This window comes from Marmota flaviventris, chromosome 19 (genome assembly GCF_047511675.1).
Source record: "Marmota flaviventris isolate mMarFla1 chromosome 19, mMarFla1.hap1, whole genome shotgun sequence".
NCBI classification, from domain to species: Eukaryota; Metazoa; Chordata; class Mammalia; order Rodentia; family Sciuridae; genus Marmota; species Marmota flaviventris.
This window is the reverse complement of record NC_092516.1, coordinates 37,493,973-37,513,642: the sequence shown is the minus strand read 5'-3', so window position 1 is coordinate 37,513,642 and position 19,670 is coordinate 37,493,973. Positions and strand designations below refer to the sequence as shown.

Below are 19,670 nucleotides of genomic sequence, written 5' to 3'. Positions count from 1 at the left end.
AGTGGACCAGGGGTGGGAGGGTCAGGAAAGGCCCTTGATTCTAAAGATATGGTGTCAAGAGCAGCCCCGAGGGTCCTGATTGGGCACACGGATACCAGCATGTGTGAGGACTGCCAGGGGCTGGGAAGACACAGGAGTAAAGGCATATGAAGTCCTGGGGAGAGGTGCCACAGGATAGTCATGGAACACAGTCACACATGCAGCACCCTCTGGTTCACACCACAGGTGCAGGTCTGAGCCGGGGAAGGACCTGCCCTGGCCTACACTGGGTCCTGCCCTCACTGAGCCTGAGGATAAGGCTGCCCAGGTGCCTCCACTGAGTTTCCTGTGACCTGTGTGTGGCATGGCAGCCACAAAGTAGACTCTAGAGCAAGACATCTGCCTGAACCTCAGATCCACTGCTGTCTGTGCGACTTAACCCTTCAGGGTTCCCATGCAGAGATGCTCCCAAACTGTGTAGCAGAGCGCCTGTCGCTAAGTGTGCAGCAGAGCACCTGTCACATCATAAGGGCTCAGTCCATGGTAGCTATGGTACTCAATAGCATAACAGATAATGCCAGAAATTATTTACCTTCCAAAATGACCAGTTTAATGTAAAGACCTTTTTCTGAAATACTAATTTTTCTTTTTTTTGTACTGAGGATTGAACCCAGGGGTCTCTACTGCTGAGCTACATTTCCAGCTCTTTTTATTTTTTAATTTGAGTGAGGGTCTTGCTAAGTTGCTTAGGGTCTCACTAAGTTTCTGAGGCTGGCCTTGAACTTGCAATTCTGGCTCAGCCTCCCAGTCTGATGTTATAGGCACACGCCACCCACTGTGCCTGGCCATGAAATACCAATTTTTACAATGAACTTATCACTCACATGAATGCACCCTGAGGCCACTACTCAGGTGGAAGGAGTGGAGTGTGAGGGATTCCCTTCCACCATAAAAAACAAGGTGACTGAGCACTCAGAGAACCAGGAGGCAACAAGGAGATTCTTCTCGACTCCACTGTGCACCCAGATCCCTGGACTCATGCAATCAGAAGGCCTGGCAGCACCTGAGGCCCTGATCTCCAGTGAGCTCCCAGGGGATGAGACGCTCCCCGCTCCACAGGCCACTCACTCTAAGTTGCAAGGTCACTGAAGTCTTGCAAACCTGAGATAAACATCTCAGAAGATGGGCAGGTGAAGTCACTCATGACAGATCAGAGAAGCCACAGGTAGAATCAGGGAGACAGATGCCTAGTGCGCACGGTGGGGACTACAGACCTTGAAACACTGGTGAGACTTTGCCTCCCAACTCCCTTCCTAGGGTTGCACTGGACATTTTACAGCATTTACATCTTGTCTGATAGACAGATCATGTGCCATAAACATATTACTGAATTTCAAAACCACTCTGCCTAAGATGTAATTGATTTTATGCAATCAATGACAGTAAATTCCTGTCCAGGGAACAATTTGGGAACTCCTCTGGAATTCAGTATAAAGAGACTCCTGCGGCACTCTCCTTGGCCTCCCCCTTTTAAGGTGGCATCTAAATGTCTTCTTTTGGCCATTCAAGCAACTTTGATTTTACAACCAAAATATAAGAAGTCCTGAGTCCTAAACAGTATTTACACAACAACCACCGTGAGCTCAGCATTTCTCCAAATTCATGACAACAGCCCTAGAAACAAGGTCCCCGTGGGAACCTACTCTTTCTCCTGCAGCTGCGCCTGCAGTGCGCTCCGCTCTGCCTTCAAGCTCTTCACTGCCCCCCGGAGGCGCTCCTGCTCCTCCGGCCGGTCCTGAGGATGCTTGTGTGCTGCGCTGTTGGAGTGGGCCAGGGGAGTTGGTCTGTGGGATTCTGAGCTGTGCGGCTTTGCATTCTCCATTGAACTTACTTTCTGGAGGCAAAACAGGCATTTGTTAGACGTTATTGACTTTGCTTTCTAGTTAAGAACTCAGGAGACAGACGACAAGCCACAGGGACAGTCTCCAGCAGGTGGGAGCAGCTTTGCTACGTGACCTGAGTCAACCAGTCTACTGGCCCACACAGTTCCTGGAAGTCTGTGATCAAAAGGGGAGAACCTGGCCTGGATGAAGAGCCACTAGCACGACAGGAACAAGCCACAAGGCAGGCAAGGTGGACACACACGGCTGGTCCCTGTGCTTGCTCAGCCCACTGCTTCCCTAGACTTTCTGAATTTCCAACCTTTCTGCTCCCAACCTTCAGCTGTGCTGCGGTCCTGTCAGGAAGGTGACCCTGAGCACGGTGTGCCCACTTCCATGCTGCCGACACCCAGCCCACAGAAGCCCCCCGCCCCCGTGTGCGTCTGCTCTGGCTGCCTGCATTTCCCAACAGCTTTATTTGTGAATACACACAACATACAGAAACTTCTTATATTTTCTACTTTGAACTTATTTGTAAACATTCCCCTCAGGGTTTGCTCTGTTTGCCAAACAGCAGAGAGCTCAAGCTCAGTATTCTGGAAGGACCCGTTCCACAGGACCCGAGGCACCCACGTGGGTTGTGAGGAAATGTTAATTGCCTAAATTTTCTGGTCAGCGGAGAGTAAATGAACAGTTTTGTGCAAATTTAAATATTAAACAAGTGGAAAGAAGTCTGGCCAGCAGCCAGCAGCTGGGTTGTGGGCGCCTCCAGGGTCACGTGCTCGGCCCTGCAGCTGCGCACAGTCTGATGACATTAGGTGGCCATCTGAAAAATGAGGGCTGTGAACGACACAACTCAGGCCTTGCCCCGAGTCCACACTGTACTGACTGCTGGACAGTCACCATTTACTTGCTCAGTGTAAGTCTGTGTCCCCAGTTGCCCCACTGCCCGTCAGGCACAGATAGGTCCTGAGCAAGGGGTGGCGTGACGCTCCTCACCTTTTCCAGCTCCGCGATACGTCTCAGCAGCCGAGGCTTGCTCCAGTCCACGTACCCTGATGGACACACAGGTCTGCTCAAAGACTGTCCCGGCACCCTTTGGCCCAACCACCCATCAGCAAAGCCACGAGGGCCCCAGTGGGCAGGTCCTGCCACCCAAGGGTCTTCTCCAGCTCTGGATGATTTCTGTTCCCTTTGGCTGTTAAGAATCACTGATACCAACATCTCCAAGTATCTTAGTGGGATGTCCTTTCCTGATTCTACACCAGTCAGTTTTTTTTTTTTTTTTTAAATATTTTCTTAGTTGTCAATGGATTTTATTTTATTTATTTATATGTGATACTGAGAATCGAACTCACACATGCTAGGCAAGTGCTCTACCACTGAGCCACAACCCCAGCCCCTCAGTCAGGTTTTGACCTCACTGGTCCATTGAGATGATCTAATGGACCCTAGGGTGATTCTTAGTCCTCCTCCCACTTGCTTTCAGGCTGCCCCTGGACCCGGCTTTGCTACCTCGCCAGTGGCATCCCACCTGGCTTTGCTGGCTCTCCCTTCCCCCTCCTAACCTCCTAAACATCACTAGGGTTAGGACTCAACCCCACTCCTCCCCTCTACTCACACCCACTTGCGGCCCCACTTGGGTCCATCAGTTTGCATATCCAGTTCTCCAGCCCAGGTCTCTGCCTGGCCTACCTCTGCACACACCTCAGATCTCACCCATCCCTTCTCCCCAGACATGTGCTGCCGTCCTCCCCCTTAGCAATGCCAGCTGTCCTTTTAGCTACTCAGACAGAAACCCTGGACCCTGCTGCCTCCCCTCTCATAGGCTGCACTCAGTCTTCACATTTCCTGCGGGCTTCACCTTAAAGATGCACAGAGCCCAGCTGCGTCTTGCCACTTCTGCTGCCACAATGGCTCAGGCTACCTGTACTCTCACCAGGATGAGTGCAGAAGTCCCTGCTGCCAGTACCCCCTTTTCTGCACAGGGCCCCTCAGAGCCCCCTGGTGCTCAACACCAGGCTTTGTGGCAGCAACTACCGTGGTGGTTTACCTTTGGGGCCACACTGGCCTCCGCTTGGACCTCTGCACTCACTGCTGGCCCACCTGGCACCCCCAAATGCCTGCACAACTGGCCCTCTCCTCTTCCAGGTCCTGCCCAGCCATCGGTGTCTCAGTGAGGCCTCCCCAAGGGCCCTCCTCGTTTCTCCTTAGTACTTTCACTGTCTGATAGCTTGGACTTAACCTTCTCCTTCTGTCCCATGCAGTCACCTCCATGAAGCACCTCCGCACTGCTGTTCCCTGCTCTGTCTCCAGGGCCTAGATGGCTGCTTAGCTGTATTCTGTGATCACTACTATGGTAACTCTGCCTAGTGGGACCTGTTTGCTGTGAGGCCGGGGACTAGGGTCTTCGTAGTTGGAGGAAGCAAGGGCCATGGACAACATGTGCTGCCCCTCTGGTGCCTTCCCTCATAGAATGAGACATGGCCTCCTCCCCGTGCCTCCCTCACTGAATGGCTTTGGGGAAGGTACCCTTGAGTCTGGAGATGGTGGGGGAGTTGCTCAGCACGCGGTCCAGGTCTTCCTTCAGGCTCTGGTTTTCCTCGGTCAGCTCCTGGACGCTCCGGGACAAATTCAGAAGAGTGCTGCTCATCTTCTTCTGCCTCTTCACGCCCACCTTCTTTTCCATCGGCAGCCTGGGAATGACCACATCGAGGGGCTGAGCTCTGGATTTCTCAACTGGCTTAATAATATTTGAAGTAAGCGACGTGCAAATCACAGCCCACTTCTGTCGAGTTGTGAGCCCAGAGTTCTTGTAGAGGAATACTTGCAACCGAATAGGGAACACTAACTTGGAACCCCAAATAAACAAAACCGCTAACCCTCGTAATAGGATTTCGTATTGCTAACAACCTGTATAACAAAATACAGTATTCAATTATTGGTATCATATCTTAGATGCCATCACTAAAAATCTTGTAGGAACTTACTCTTTATGTAAGTCCCTTTTTAGCTTTCATTTTTGCCTCTTATCCCACTAAAGACTAAAACACTGGTGGTCCTTATTTCTAGCAGATTCCTTATTTGCAAGTTTGCATACTCATTAAGATTTATCTGCAAACTCATAATCAATCCTCATGAGGCTTTTCTTTTTTTGGTACCAGGGATCGAACCCAGGGGCACTTAATCACTGAGTAACATCTCCAGCCCTTTTTATTTTTAAATTTTGAGACAAGGTCTTACTAAATTGCTTAGGGCCTTGTTAATGCTGAGGCTGTCGTTGTTTTATTTTATTTTATTTTTTAGATGTTGATGGACCTTTATCTATTTATATGTGGTGCTGAGAATTGAACCCAGGGCCTCACACATGCTGGGCTCTACCACTGAGCCCCAGCCCCAGCCCAGGCTGTCTTTGAACTCAAAATCCTCCTGCCTCCTGTGGGGCTCCCAAGGGAGTCCATGCACAGGCAGAGTGCTGAAAGACTAGTGAGTTGCTGGTGTGCGTTCCCAGCGGAGGTCTAACAAGGCCCTGCTGTATTCTTGTTTCAGTTCTCATACTATAAGTGCCTGTTTGCAGTCTATTAGTGTAGAGACAATATCTCACATTTTTGTGCTTTGTACTAGTGATTTCACTGTTCACAATGGCCTTACAGTGTAGTACTGAGGCATTCATTGTCCAGTGTCCCTAGGCACAAGGATATGATGAACTTTATGGAGGAACTGTGTGTTAGACGATTGGCTCAGGCATGAGTCAGCGCCATGGGCCTAAATGTTGACAAAGTGTGAGGTTTGCAGGAATCCAAGCCACAATTCCCTTGGCTCAGTGGCTTAGCATCTGCTAATCCAGTGTCTACAGAGATTGTACAGAATATGTATCCATTTACCATAAATATCATTTACCATAATAATCCTATTAAGGTTGATTTGCTTTGAAAAGCACATGCCTGTAATCCCATGTACTGAGAAGGCTGAGGCAGGATAAACGCAAATTTGAGGCCAGGCTGGGCAACTGAGCAGGACTGTCTCAAAATAAAAAAATAAAAAGGGCTAGGAGGTTTAGTTCAGTGGTAGAGCACCCCTGGGTTCAATCCCCAATGCCTCAAAAAGAATCCCAAAAGCAAAACAGCATTTTCAATTCTGAACGGGTAGCTGCTGTGCAGTGCACATAATATATGTGTGGAGCGCGAATGGGGGCAGCTGCCAACATGGAGGATGGGGCACATCTGTACAGCCCTGAGTGGAAGCAGACCCGCTCTAACCATCAGCAGCGTGGGCAATGCTGCCAAGTTAGGGCAGGAGCTGCTGTTTCCAGGAACGACTGCCCTGCTGTTAGACAACACACGGAATGCGACTCCACGTTATCGTACTTCTTTCCTGCAACATCGGAACTCGCCAAGAGAGTCTGGAGACGATGGATCTGAAAGTGCCAAATTAGAATGTGTTAAAACATACAGGAGCACCAAGACAGCTTTCCCCCGAAGCTGTCACCAGATTCCTGACTCTGCTTCAGGGCAGGAAGCAAGAACCAAGTTGCTGGGACTCATTTTCATGTCAAGATAAGCAGGGGACCAGCACCGGTCTCAGTTCAACCCTTGTCGGCAGACTCCCCCTCACACCCACAGGCACCCTCCCCTTCCACGTGCCGCGGAGGGAGCACACACCTCCTCGTAGTAAGTGTCCATGGCGATCCTCATCTCCTCCAAGTTGGTGGTCTTCATGTCAGTCTGGAGTTTGCTGGGGACCCAAGTTCAGAGTTAACATGGCAGGTTTGGGTCCCTGCAAACCTCCTCCCAGGGCCAAAGGACCAGGAGTTCCCAGAACACTGAGGGAAGGCATGGCTTCAGAAGAGAACCTGGCGGGAGCTAGGGACGGTGGTGCATGGCTGTAATCCCAGCAGCTCAGGAGGCTGAGGAGGAGGGCTGTAAGTTCAAAGCCAGCCTCAGCAACTTAATGAGACCCTAAACAATTCAGCAAGACTCTGTCTCTAAATAAAAAAATATATATGAAAAAAAGGGTTGGGCATATGGCTCAATGGTTAAGCATCCCTGAGTTCAATCCTCGGTACCAAAAAACAACAAAAACAAAAAACAAAAAAAGAGAGAGGGAGAGAAACTGGTGGGAGAGAAGAGTGGCCCCTCAGTGAGCTTTAGCGTTGAACAAATGGGGCATGCTGTGTCAGACAGGAAGAGTCCTCACACCAGAGTGCCCCTCTGGGTTAGACTACCACTTCCCAAGAGTTGAAAAATCCCAGAAGACATTCTTCTCCAAAGAAGAAGATAAAACTGCCTTGATAACCGTAGATTAGCTGCTGAAAGTCTTCAGAGGTTGGACAGACCGTCTCTGGGGGCAGGTGGGGAGAATGACCAGTTTTATTAAGAAGAGGATGGTTTTCTCCCCTCGTGCTGTTACTGTGTCATTTTGTTCTCACAGACCATAGGCTTTAGGCAAAAGGCACTCAAGGAGGTGAAAGCTGAGTCAGCACTCTAAAACACGGGGGAATTGGCAAATAACCAACTCACTTGAAGGTGCCAAATTTTAGCAAGAAATAAAGAAAGGAAATTGAATACAAGACTTGAACTTAAGCAGAGCCAAGAAAGACCACCTCTTCACACCAACCAGACTGGTAAAGACAGACAGGTAAAGAAGCCTGGGTAGCCACAGCAAGTGCCCGCCTGGGAGATGCCAGGGGCAGGGTCTGTGTGCCACCGGCTATACCAAGATCTAGGAAATTCATTCCAAGGAATCCTAGGGGGAAAAGCATTTCCTAAATAAATAAAGAAATCACTGAAGGGAAAGACTGTTCCCTGGTGACATCTGGAGAGAATGCACATTTGAAAGACAGAGAGGCAGCTAGTCCCTGCCTTCACTTTGGGTGGGAACGGGGACATGGACGGAGGTTGGCAGACAAGTGGCAATGGGAAGGCAGAACAAAACCAACAAGGAAGTAAAAGGCAGAAGATGGCCAGCTGCAGTGGCAGGGTGGCCTGGCCCGGACCCTGTGACCCTCCCGTGCAGGCCCAGGACGCTGCATACTTGATGGTGCTGTCCTTCTCCTTGCACTGCTGCTCCAGCTTGAAGATCCTCTGCTTCAGCCCGTTGATGACCTGCTGACAGAAGGCCACCACCTCAGCCACTGTCTCCCAATGGCTTGCCTCCCAGTCTCCAGCTACAGGCTCGGCTGTCCATTCCCCAGGCTAGTTGGGTGTCCCCTTCTAGGTGACCCCATAGCACTCTGCACTTCTGTCCTCTGAGGGCACTTCCACGTCCACCTGTCCTTCCTTCCTTAGCCACTATCTTCTAGGCTACACGCAGCAACCACAAAGGCCCCAGTGTCCTCTCACTGCCTGGAGCTGAGCGAGTCATTAGGAAGAATGAGATGCCCGCCAGGCGGGGCAGGGGCATGGCGGCCAACTGTCTGCACCCAAAGGTAGCCCGACTCCCTGTACTGTGTGCTTAGGAGAACGGGCAGGATGTGCTGTTAGTTGTTTTAATAAAAGGAAGCCATCACAAGTCTGGACGTTAAGGCCACTGACGCTCACCCACACAGTGACAACTCAGTCTTCCCAGTGGGGTGAGAGGGCCGAGGAGCAGGTTGCCTGGAAGATCCCCAGGGCCCTCCTCTCCACCTGGGCAGGAAGGCTGCGCTACTGGGTCATTTTCTCCTCCTCCGTTAACATCTCCTTGGGAGATCACAGCTTCTATTCCCTAAAGAACATCCTTTTCTTTTGAGTAGACAACTTGTAAATCAGATTTTAATTTAGTAGTAGGTGAATACGTTTTCTTAAATGGCTTTCCTCAAATTTCCTGCCAAAGTGGGCAGCTGTAAATGTCATTGTACAAATGGCTTCTGATGCTGGATTATTTTCTCGAGAGACAGTCCTAAGGAGCAGTGTCAGATAAATGGTAGGCACGATTTGACACGCACTGCTTTAACACGGCGTGCCAACCTGGCATGCTGTGTTCAAGTCCTGAGGAGACCTATTTTTTTGTTAGCCCTGATGATGTTGGTTTTGATCATTTGTGTTATTTTTGTTGCTTTATGGTGCAAAGCGTTTACTCACAGAGCAATTTAAAATAATCTCTTCACTCAGGTACCTACTGCTGGTGAGACGATGGGTGATGGGGTGGGGAGGGATACCAGCCTGTCCTCACAGCGCGCAGAGTCAGTAGCTGGGAGCCCAAGGTGGGCAAATCTTTTAACCTCGGTGTCCTGATTTTACAAATAGGGTTTGAAGTCCCTGCTACAAAAGTTCAAATGAGACCATGTACAAGTGCAGAGTCAATAATTACATAACTTGGGAGTTATGAAGAAGTGTATTTTCTTGTAGAAACATATCGATTCATTCACAACCATTGTTAAATATTGATCAAGTGCTGTCCTAGGCAGACAGCTAGGCTTTATTCATTTATGCTAAATGGATTATATTTCTATATGACATATATATGTATATGTTTCAGAACAGACTTTTTCCTTTAGAGATTTGTACAGATTTTGTGCATATTGTGGACAGAAAACAATGTTTTTTTTTGTTTTGGGTTTTGTTTTTTTTTTGATACTGGGGGATTGAACTCGGGGTGCTTTACCACCGAGCCACATCCCTAGCCCTTTTTATTTTGAGACACGGTCTCGCTAAATTGCTGAGGCTGGCTTTGAACCTGCAATCCTCCTGTCTTCTGAGCCCTGGGATTATAGGCATGTGTCAACATGCCCATCCAGAAAACACTGTTGTATTGATCAAGAATATCCTTCTCACTGGGCACGGCGGTGCATGCCTAGCATCTCAAACTGAGGCAAGTTCAAAGCCAACACCAGCCATTTAGCAAGACCTGGAAAAACTTAACGAGATAAAAAAGATAATAATAATAAAAAAAAATAAAAATGGAGGCTGAGGACATAGCTCAGCTGGTAGAGCGCTTGTCTCCTATACATAGGGCCCTGGGTTCAATCCCCAGCACCACCAAAAAATAAAAAATAAAAAAGGGCTGGGGATGTGGTTCAGCGCTAAAGCACCCCTGGGTTAAAACATCCAGTACCCAAAATAAATAAATAAATAAATAGATAGATAGATATCCTTCCCTCTCCATTATATTGTTTCAGCCTCATGGGTTTTCACATAAATTTTAATTTTATATTATCAAGTCCACTATTATTTTGCTCTTTGTATTCAATAGTCTCAAAAGTTTATCTCTTCCCGTTTTAGTTCTCACATTTCAAAAAAAAATTTACTTCCTGACTCATAGAGTTTATGGTGATACATTTTTCTCCAAATGCTGTCTCGTTTGTTGCCACAGCATTAACCAAAGGCTCCACTAACCCTTGCTTTGTTTCATCCACTTGCTGTGTATTATTGTACAACGGGAGAGGTGTTTATATCTGCTTTAGGGACTTTATTTTATTGCTGTTTGTTTCTCTGTTTTAAATCAGAACACTTGTTAAGCACAGGTGTGTCTGGGCATGATGGGGAAGTTGACCCTTGTGACTGTTTTGCTCTGTAATGTGTTTGGGGTCCCGCTCACTCCCCTTGATCAATCTTGAAGGATCTTCTGGTAATCCCCTTGGCTCCACAGAGAATGGTTCCCGGAGGCTCTGTGGCCATCCCTGCTCTGCGGCTCTGTGTGTGCAAGGGCTTCAGGGAAGCAGCTTCCCTCCGTGCGCACCTGCTCCTGTCTACGGTCTTGGGGGAAGGCTCTCCTCTCTGGGGAACCAGACTACTTACCCAACCAGCATCGGGCCTTTTCTCTGCCAGGGTCCGAACAAAATCTGGGCCCTGCAGTAAACAGATTGAGACATGAGGTCCACGTGTAGCTCAGCTTGTCCCCCCGTGTGACAGTGACTCTAGACAGGAGTCCACCATGAGGTCAGGAACTTACTCGACTTGGGTCCAAAAGCTGTTCTATCTGCCTATCTTTCCTATTATTTTCCTCTTCCAAGCGCCGAAGCTTTGTTCTCATCAGATCTACGTCGCTTTTCTTCGTATGTAATGACTAAAGAAAAAAAAAAAAAAAAAAGAATGCCTCAGCACACACTGTGGATTGCCACCTGGGACGGGACACAAGACTACAACACACACCACAGACTTCTCCCTGGGACAGGATGCAGGGCCACATGCACTTGGGATATGACAGAGAGACACACACTCTGTGAATCTACACCTGGGATGGGACAATCACACTCACATTGTACCAATGACAACTTTCTGGTATGGATATTGTATGGAAGTTGTGAAACCTAACCACAGGAGGCAAGCAAAGGGGACAGCAGCCCCTCTGCACTGTCCACACAACATGTCCTGGGACATGCATGTACACATATCCCAGGATCTGTAATTATTTCAAACAAGTTTTTAAAAAGTGGCCAGAACTTACTGATCTCTTACTGCCTACCAAGCACTTTCTGGCCTATGGCATGACAAGCCTATGAAATCAGTATGATTATATCCCTCTCCATTTTGTACTGGTGGTCCTGGGGATGGAACCCAGGTCCTGGCACATGCTAAGCAGCCCTAAGCTATTCCTCGGTATCATCCCCAATTTTTAACAGAAAACTGAGACATTGCTTATGTAGAAAAACGAACTGATGCTCAAGATCTTAAGGATGGAGTATTAAAAAGCAATTCTCTCCTTTCTGAATCTGAAACCCAGGCTGACTCTACCCAGAGACCACACTGGTGAGTCTGAATGGGGTCAGCACCATTTCTCCAGAACCACATTTCTAGCCAAGAAGACCCTTCCCAGAGTGCTAAAGAGCACCACAGCACTGCCGTTCAGTGTCAGGGCTCTCAGGTCCATTTAGAATAGTCTTCCAACAAGATGGGAATTGTCCCTATGCCACCCTTCAAGAACAGCCTGACCTCTGCTTGAGACATCTGTGTGTGGGTGTGTGCGTGCTCTGCAGGAAGCCCCCTCACTACTGGGCAGCCCCCATGGTCACAGGACTAAAACCTGAGTGCTCTCTCTGGACCAGCAGCAAAGGCTGCATAGGCAGCTGCCTAGGCTCTCTTGCCATGCTGAGCTGCTCTGGTGAGATGCTCCGGACTCCTTGCCAGCTGGCTGCCAATGCCCTGCTCACCCTCTCATGCCAGCCTAAATGCAGTCCTGAAGACGCATTTCGACTAGATGATTTTGAATCCACTGTTATGGAAGGCCGTCCCTGCACTGACACTGTCATTGAAGGCTGGCCCTGCTAAAATCCATAAGATGCAGACAGAGTACTACCTTCTTCAACTCAATAATCTCATCATACATATCTTCTTTCTCTCTGTAGACGGTAGTCCCCGGGACGTGACCTAGAGGAAGACATGCAAGCCTCTTAGGAAATCATCAGGAAGAAGAAAGAATTCTTGGCTATGCCTTAAGGAAAACCTGAAAGTCAATAAAATTATTCTTTTAAGAGGAAAACAAAAAAAGAGGAGCAAAAAACTTTCACTTTTACCCCATCGTGGTACTTTAAAAAATAGCAAGGAAACACACACACACACACACACACACACACACACAAATGGTAATGATACAGAAAAGAAAAATAAAGATAAATGCAGAGTTTAATTATAGTAAAAGGATTAAGGAAAGGGGTCACAGAAGGAGAGTGACAGGGCTGGGATGGTGGCTCAGTGGTAGAGTGCCTGCCTTGCACATATGAGGCACTGGGTTTGATCCTCAGCACCATATAAAAATAAATAAATAAAATAAAGGTATTGTGTCGGTCTACAACTAAAAAAATATTTAAAAGAAAAGAAGACCTGGAAGAAGTAATAGACTTTAAATAACAGATAAAAAACATATATATATATATATATATATATATATATATATATATATATATATATTTTTTTTTTTTTTTAATATATATATCATTAGCACCCATTCCAAGGCAAAACCAGTACAACTTTACTCCCCCCCTCCCCAGGACTGGGGATTGAGTCCAGGGGTGCTCTACCATTGAGCTATATGCCCAGCCCTTTTTTATTTCTGTTTTTTATTTTGAGACAGGGTCTTGCTAAGTTGCCCATACTGGCCTCAGACTCAAGACCCTCCTGCCTCAGCCTCCCAAGTAGCCGGGACTGCCGTTGTGCAAAAGCAACCTGGTTTGCTTTGGTTTTAATACGACCCCTAATATGCTAGGAATCTGGACTACTGAACTGTAACTCCTGACAGCAAAAACAACAGGGGGAACAGCGAGAGCAGCTGTCACCAGGCCCTGCAAGTGGCTCTCCTTTACAGAAAGGAGCAGGATTCGTGGGGAGGACTGGAGAGAAATACAGAGACATAAAACAAGCCAGTTGTTTTTGGTGAGATTCAAGCTTTTTATTATTTGCTAATCATATTTGTTTCTAATACTGTTTATGTAAGAAATGTAAATAAGACTCTAAGTTTAGGGAGGTTGGCACAATGAAAGCCTGGCTGCGAGAGGCTTCCTTTCTGGTTTTCCTCAGCCCTGCCCTTGACCACCAATATGCTCTGCATTGCTGGCGGAACACCTGAGGTCTGACCGCTTTGCTCTCATAGCTTCGGCCAGGCAGTTGGGAGTGCTACTGGGGGTGGGTCCAGGTGTGCTCCAAGGTGAGGCTGGAGTTCAGGGGTTGGACCAGAGTTCCTGGTTTGAGCATGCACAGATTTAATATGACAGGTACAAGCAAGCACAATGGTGGGTTTGCCTCTCACCAACTTTCCTAAACTGAAGGAAGTTTACATCACCCCGTGCTATCAGCCGTCAGTGGTGTGCTGATGTCTAACAATAAGATCTCAAAAATACATTTGCCCATTTCCAGGATGTAATATTTCCACTGTGCCATTTCTTTTTCTTTTCTTTAATTGTAGATGGACACAATATCTTTATTTTATTTATTCATTTTTTATGTGCTGCTGAGGATGGAACTCACACGTACAAGGCAAGTGCTTTACCACTGAGCCACAACCCCAGCCCCATCATGCCCAATTTCAAGCTGCTAGTGTGAGACTCATCAGCCCACAAAACTCCTAAAAATTTAACACCTGGACCTGGAAACTGGTAGGAGCTGGCTCCCACACACCACTGCCACTGAGCAGCACAGAGACAACCAGAGAACCAAGAGGCTATGGCGTCACTCAAGCAGAAGTAGGGACATCATCCATGGTCTACATATGACATGCAACTCTGACTACATGCTCAGTGTCTGCAAGACTAAGACCCATGCAATTCAAACAAGGAATGTCAAAGCTCCTTCTCAAACTTCCACTGCGGTTCCTAAAACCCTACTCTTGAGCAGCAGGGCCCCGGTGGGAGCAACCACATACCTTGCTTTGGAGCTCCCAGCCAGAGCTTCTGTGGGGTTAGGGACATTCTGCCACTCAGAGGCATGCTCCCCACTGTCCTGAGAGACCGCCAGGATGCTGCTTTTCTCGGCTTAGAGTAATAGGGTGACTCTAAAAAAAGACAATATGTGGTTTCCGAGTTGGAAAACATCAACTCCCAACACATGCACTTCAGAAAGAAAAAAATGATACAATGAAGTATTCAAAGGGCATGCTGATTCTAGATAAAAACATTCTGGCAAAAATTCTAAAATAGTTACTTGTGTTATGAGACAGAGTCTCACTGTGTGGCCCATGTTGGCCTAGAACCCCTGAACTCAAGTCATTCTCCTGCCTCTGACTCCCAAGTAAGTGCAGTTATAAGTGTGCACCCAGCATTACAGTTATTTTATATACGTATATGCATTTACATTTCTCTTTTAATTTTTATTATAAAGGAAAAATAATTGGAAACTTAAAAATATAAAATTCTATTACTATTAGAATTCTAACGTTATAATATTTAATGTCCCATTCAATTTTTTTCCAGATATGTATATATTTTTACATAGTCACAATCATGGCGAACATATAACTTTACATCCTTTATATTTAACACAAAATATTTTTCATTTTGCTACATAGTGATACAGCAATAATATTTGAAATGGAACATGTAAACTATCTAGAAGAAATGATAAAAATTATACTTTTCCAGGGCATTCTTGTTTTTCTCATCAAAATGTTAAAAACTTTTTTGTTTGTTTTTTGGTCCTGGGATTAAACCCAGCCATGCTTTACTAGTGAGGTACATCCCCGGTTCTTTTTTTTTCCTTTTTCTTTTTTTGTGGTGCTGGGGATTGAACCCAGGGCCTTGTGCATGCGAGGCAAGCACTCTACCAACTGAGCTACATCCCCAGCCCTCCACAGTTCTTTTTATTTTTTATTTTAAGATAGGGCTAAGTTGCTTAGGGCCTTGCTAAATTGCTGAGGTTGGTCTTGAACTTTTGATCCTCCTGCCTCAATCTCCTGAACCCTTGGGATTACAGGTGTGTACCACTGTGCCCAACCACATGTATTTTAAATAGCAATGAAATTCATATCTGTAGAAGGTCCTGAAAATTTAAGTCTACTATGCTTATATGAGTTGTTTTTTTTTTTTTTTTTCCATGACTTCACAACTTATAACCAAGAATGCTCTGCTCTGGATGTGTTTTCAGGTACCCCGGAGCCACAATACCCACCTCAGGGATATTCTGATGGCTTTCCTTACTTTAACTGTTTGTTTAAACTGTCATTTACAAAAGTAAATTAGTGATCAGAAAAAGGGCCCATAAATTACATTTCCCTTCTAAAGGTTGAGGATTTATCAATGAACAGTAGGGATTCCATAGTAAGAATTTTTCAGGAAAACATACGCAAGGGTAAAAGCTGGGGCAGAAGAGAAAGTGAAAACAGGCCAGTGGGAACCCGCTGTGTTATTTGATAGCACCTGCAACTCAAATGGGAGGAAGCCTCAGGGCAGATGCCCTCTCCTCACAGAGCAGTGCCTGGAACACTCTGGTTACAGCATCCCCCCCTCCCTGATCCACACACTGATTAGACATTCATGAGCTGAATGTTAAGTGAACAGGATAGACAGGGTCCCTGCCATCACAGCCTTTCACAGACAGAAAAGCAGCTCATGAACAAGGTTAGGAGGACATGACTCCATCCGAGCTGGGGGGCAGTGTCCCTGAGCCCTGGGCAGTGAGATATGCTGAGCCAACAGCGGAGAGGACTGTGTGAGCTTTGCTCCAGGGGCCCCAGAGGACTATGGGAGAGGAAAGACAGGGGAGCTGAGGGCAGGCCCAAGGGGCAGCTGGAAGCACGGGGTCCTGAAGAAGCAGAGCAGAGGCAGCAGGTAGAGAGACAGGGTGAGGCCACACCACCAGGTCAAGTACAGCCCTGGCTCTGGTAGGCTAAGAGCCCTGGTCTACATGAGTCCCGTGGGAAAAAAAAAATCCTGACCCTTACAGAACTCTACATGAATACAATTTGATTATGATGATTTCTAACACTTGAAATGCTTGACATTCAATATGAATAGTGAATGATGTTGACCTTAGTTACTTTCAAGCCAAAGGGCTGAAACAAAATAATTCTAAAATGAAAAGGTTTGAAACCCAAACACCTGTACTTTTATATCAATTCTCAGTGTTCTCCAAGGAAGGACAAGGTTACCATCTGGACATGTCCCCCAAGGCTCCTGTTAACACAGCAATGCTCAGAGGTAAAATGATTAGATTCTAAGAGTCGTGACCTAATCAGTCTGTCTTGGTCTGAATGGACTGACTGCATGTGGCAGGTGGCTGGAGAGGTGGGTCACTGAGGATGTGCCCAGAGGGTGCACCTTCCCTGCAGCCCCCTCCCCTGTCTCTCCTGGCCTCCTGGCTGAGTGGAGCAGTGCTCATCTACCATACCTTTCTCCCAGATATTCTGTCTCATGCTGGGCCCAGAGCAGTGGACTGACTGTGAACTGAACCTGGACCTATGAGCCAAAATAAACTTTTCCTCCTCTCTAAGCTGTTCTTGTTGGGTGTTTTGGTCATAGTGACAAAAAGCTGACACAAACCTCAAAAATTCCAACTGCCAAATGATTTCTTTCTTTCGTTTTTTTTTTTTTTTTTTTTTTAATTTTCTTTTTGTAGTTGTAAATGGACAGAATGCCTTTATTGTTTATTTTTATGTGGTGCTGAGGATGGAACCCAGCACCTCATGCATGCTAGGCAAGTGCTCTGCCGTGAAGCTACAGCCCCAGCCCATGATTTCTTTCTAATATGTATATTTATTCTTAACATATAATGTGTTCTTTACAAGAATGTACTTTTGTAATTATGTTTTCTCTGTCCACTGTGAAAGTTCATTTGCATTCTCTGAATATATCCTGTGTACAACTAAATGTGATTGAAACACATGATACACACATAACATATATAAAACCACACGTATACAGATGATAAGGGTGGGAAAGGCTACAGGCTGATGGGTAGCAAAAGGAAGCCAGTCTAGGGTTTCACATCTTCCATGAGCACATTTGTGAGACTAGCAACCAGGTCACTGTGTCCCAGAGCAGCATTAGAACAACAGAGACAAATCAGGAGGCCTCGCTGCATCTGGACTGGCCCAGCATGGCAAAGTTCCACCAGCAGGAGCTGCCTCTAGGCCATCCGTGGAGAAGAACAAAGCTGTTCTCATCCTGCTAAGGATGAGGGGAACCCTGGCAGCAAAATGAGCCCGGGGAATCCCAAGAACAAAAAGGTGAACTTCCCTTCTGCCTTGGAATATCCACACCTTCTCAGTACCGGGCCCAGAGGAACAGCTTTGATGCTCAAGAAATGCATCCTAACTTAAAAACATCCTTTAACTTTGGCAGTATTCTGGCTTGAGAAACCAAGAGAAAGAAAAAAGAAAGGCCACAATGTGCTGTGTCTCATGGGAGGCTCAGTGGGACAGTGGCTGGGCCCTGCTCAGGAGCTGCAGCCTGATAGCTTGGTGCCTGGGACAGGTGGGGACCCCAGGAGCACACACACCTGAGGTTCCAAAGCAAATGGGGCTTGTCCCAATGACACCATGTCTCTCCTACCCCGTGGCACAAGTAAAGAAATGTCCTCTGCTTTCTGTGGGACACCAGGGACAGGCAGCTTTTGGAAACACTCCAGGGTCAGGGCGGGTACAGGGGCAGAAGGCCTGCTCATACTCACTTGGTGATGTGGGAGGCTTGTGGAAACCTTTCCTTCTTGCTTTCTGAAAGAAAGAAGAGGTGACATAAAGCAAGCTGAGCTTTCTGTCCTTCCCTGGGGGTTCCTGTTATGGAACCCTGCCGTGTGTGGGGAGGGTCCAGGCGGTCAGTATGAGGGGATGAGGGCAAATGAGCTCAGTAGAGCCCTATGCCAGGACTGAGGCTGAGGGGCACCACGTGCTCTCAGACAAGTCCTAAAACAGGAAACTCAAGGAGGGGGCCCTGAGAGCTCAGAGGGAAGAGCCCAGGTAAGGCATCTTCTCCGCTCCCCGGCCCCACTGTCCTCGAGCTCAGTTCTGGGGCACTGATGCAACCTGTGTCCCCACAGCAGGTTGGGCAAGATGAAAACCCTAAGTAACTGCAAATCCCACGGAGGAAGACGAGTCCAGAAGGAGTGGCCCTCTGTGTCGGCCTGTCTGCCGTGACAACCATGATGTCAATGCAGAACTGGGTGCAAATTTGCTTCTAATCCTCGCCAGTTCTGTCTCAGGGAAAACACCATCGCCCTCCAACCTCGTCTTCCTCATGCACTTCACTCTGATGGGAACTTCCCTCGCTTCCCCTGGGGGAACACAGCGAACCCTCTGTCTGAGGGAGGCTAAATTCTACCTAGGGGCTAGCCTGGGTCGCTGCTCCTCCAAGGGGCACTTTGGACCCCAGCCCCAGGGATGTGGCAGGACACCCCTCAGCTTTTCAGACAGGGTCCTTCTAGGGGACAGTGCCCTAGAGTGGAGCCAAAGCTTGCTGGTTCCCTCAGTGCTGACAGGCCACTGTTTTGCTAGAACCATCTACATGACAAGCTTCTTTTGCTTATCTCTAAGCAAGCAGTTAGCAGGCTTCCTCTGTCACCTGGCACAGTGGCAAACAAACTAAGAAAGGCCAACTATAGCACCATCGTGGGCCTCTGGGCTTGACCACCTACTTCCTGACCCCTCCCAGCTGGTTCCCAGCACCCCAGCGGCCCCGCTGCTGGCCAGGCTATCTTGGCTCTGGAAGTGGGCTCTCCGGCCTCACCAAGCTCCACCTTCCCTCATGTGAGGACTGGGGGCAGCGAGCAGGCCAAAACCAGATGCGGGACTGGTCACTGGCCTCAGGTGAACCCTGCTCAGGATCTTTTCTAGAAAAAAAGTTTTAAAATTATAATCTAAATAATTTAAATCCCACCAAGGGATTAAAACTTTTCAAACACCAAGGAGCATTCAGGATTGTATCCTGGTTAAGGACATCTGTGCCACTCGGCCTATTCTACTCTCTGAGGAGCACGTAAGGGCAGAATAAGCAGCAGCTGCAAGTCATGATTAATACTCACCGTCTCAAAGTCTGAGTCAAAGGTAATTGCAGATAGACTGTCATCTCCCTGGAAGAAAAGAAGCAAACACAGTAACTATGTGGTTCCTGCTCGGTTCCTGATGGTCCAGTTCACAAAGTGCACATAGCCCATCTGTGGCTGCTGAAGCAGAATCCAGTAACTCCAAGGCACAGGACCCTGGGACTCCTCAAGCCGGCAGCCAGCTCAGACTCGCTGGCAGAACTGCTGTGTATCCAAAGCCAGAGCACTAGGTCCTACAGAACTGCTGTGTGCTCGCCACAGAGAAAGAGTTCTTGACCAAAGTATTTCATTCCTCACTCTGTATAAACATTCTGACCTTTGTGTGTGTGTGTGTGGAGCTGGGGATTGAACCCAGGGCCTTGTGCATGAGAGGCAAACGCTCTGCCAACTGAGATATATCACCAATCCCCATTCTGACGTACTCAGCTTT

At 47.6% G+C, this 19,670-nt stretch overlaps 1 protein-coding gene and 1 non-coding gene across 2 annotated transcripts in view; both read right to left on the bottom strand.

The window, feature by feature from the left end:
* Nucleotides 1-19,670, bottom strand: part of Iqce (IQ motif containing E) — a 49,250-nt gene that overhangs the window by 21,875 nt on the left and 7,705 nt on the right. The window contains exons 2-13 of the mRNA XM_027919854.2: nucleotides 19,220-19,267; nucleotides 17,873-17,915; nucleotides 14,133-14,261; nucleotides 12,075-12,145; nucleotides 10,731-10,844; nucleotides 10,577-10,627; nucleotides 7,893-7,963; nucleotides 6,521-6,593; nucleotides 6,227-6,276; nucleotides 4,392-4,555; nucleotides 2,859-2,914; nucleotides 1,683-1,873 (exon numbers count right to left, since the gene is read on the bottom strand). Of these exons, the coding sequence (XP_027775655.2) occupies nucleotides 1,683-1,873; nucleotides 2,859-2,914; nucleotides 4,392-4,555; nucleotides 6,227-6,276; nucleotides 6,521-6,593; nucleotides 7,893-7,963; nucleotides 10,577-10,627; nucleotides 10,731-10,844; nucleotides 12,075-12,145; nucleotides 14,133-14,261; nucleotides 17,873-17,915; nucleotides 19,220-19,267 (1,061 nt within the window). The remainder of the gene's footprint in view (nucleotides 1-1,682; nucleotides 1,874-2,858; nucleotides 2,915-4,391; nucleotides 4,556-6,226; nucleotides 6,277-6,520; nucleotides 6,594-7,892; nucleotides 7,964-10,576; nucleotides 10,628-10,730; nucleotides 10,845-12,074; nucleotides 12,146-14,132; nucleotides 14,262-17,872; nucleotides 17,916-19,219; nucleotides 19,268-19,670) is intronic.
* Trnaa-cgc (transfer RNA alanine (anticodon CGC)) lies at nucleotides 14,975-15,048 on the bottom strand. Its single transcript has one exon. It is a non-coding gene; the product is annotated as a tRNA-Ala (tRNA).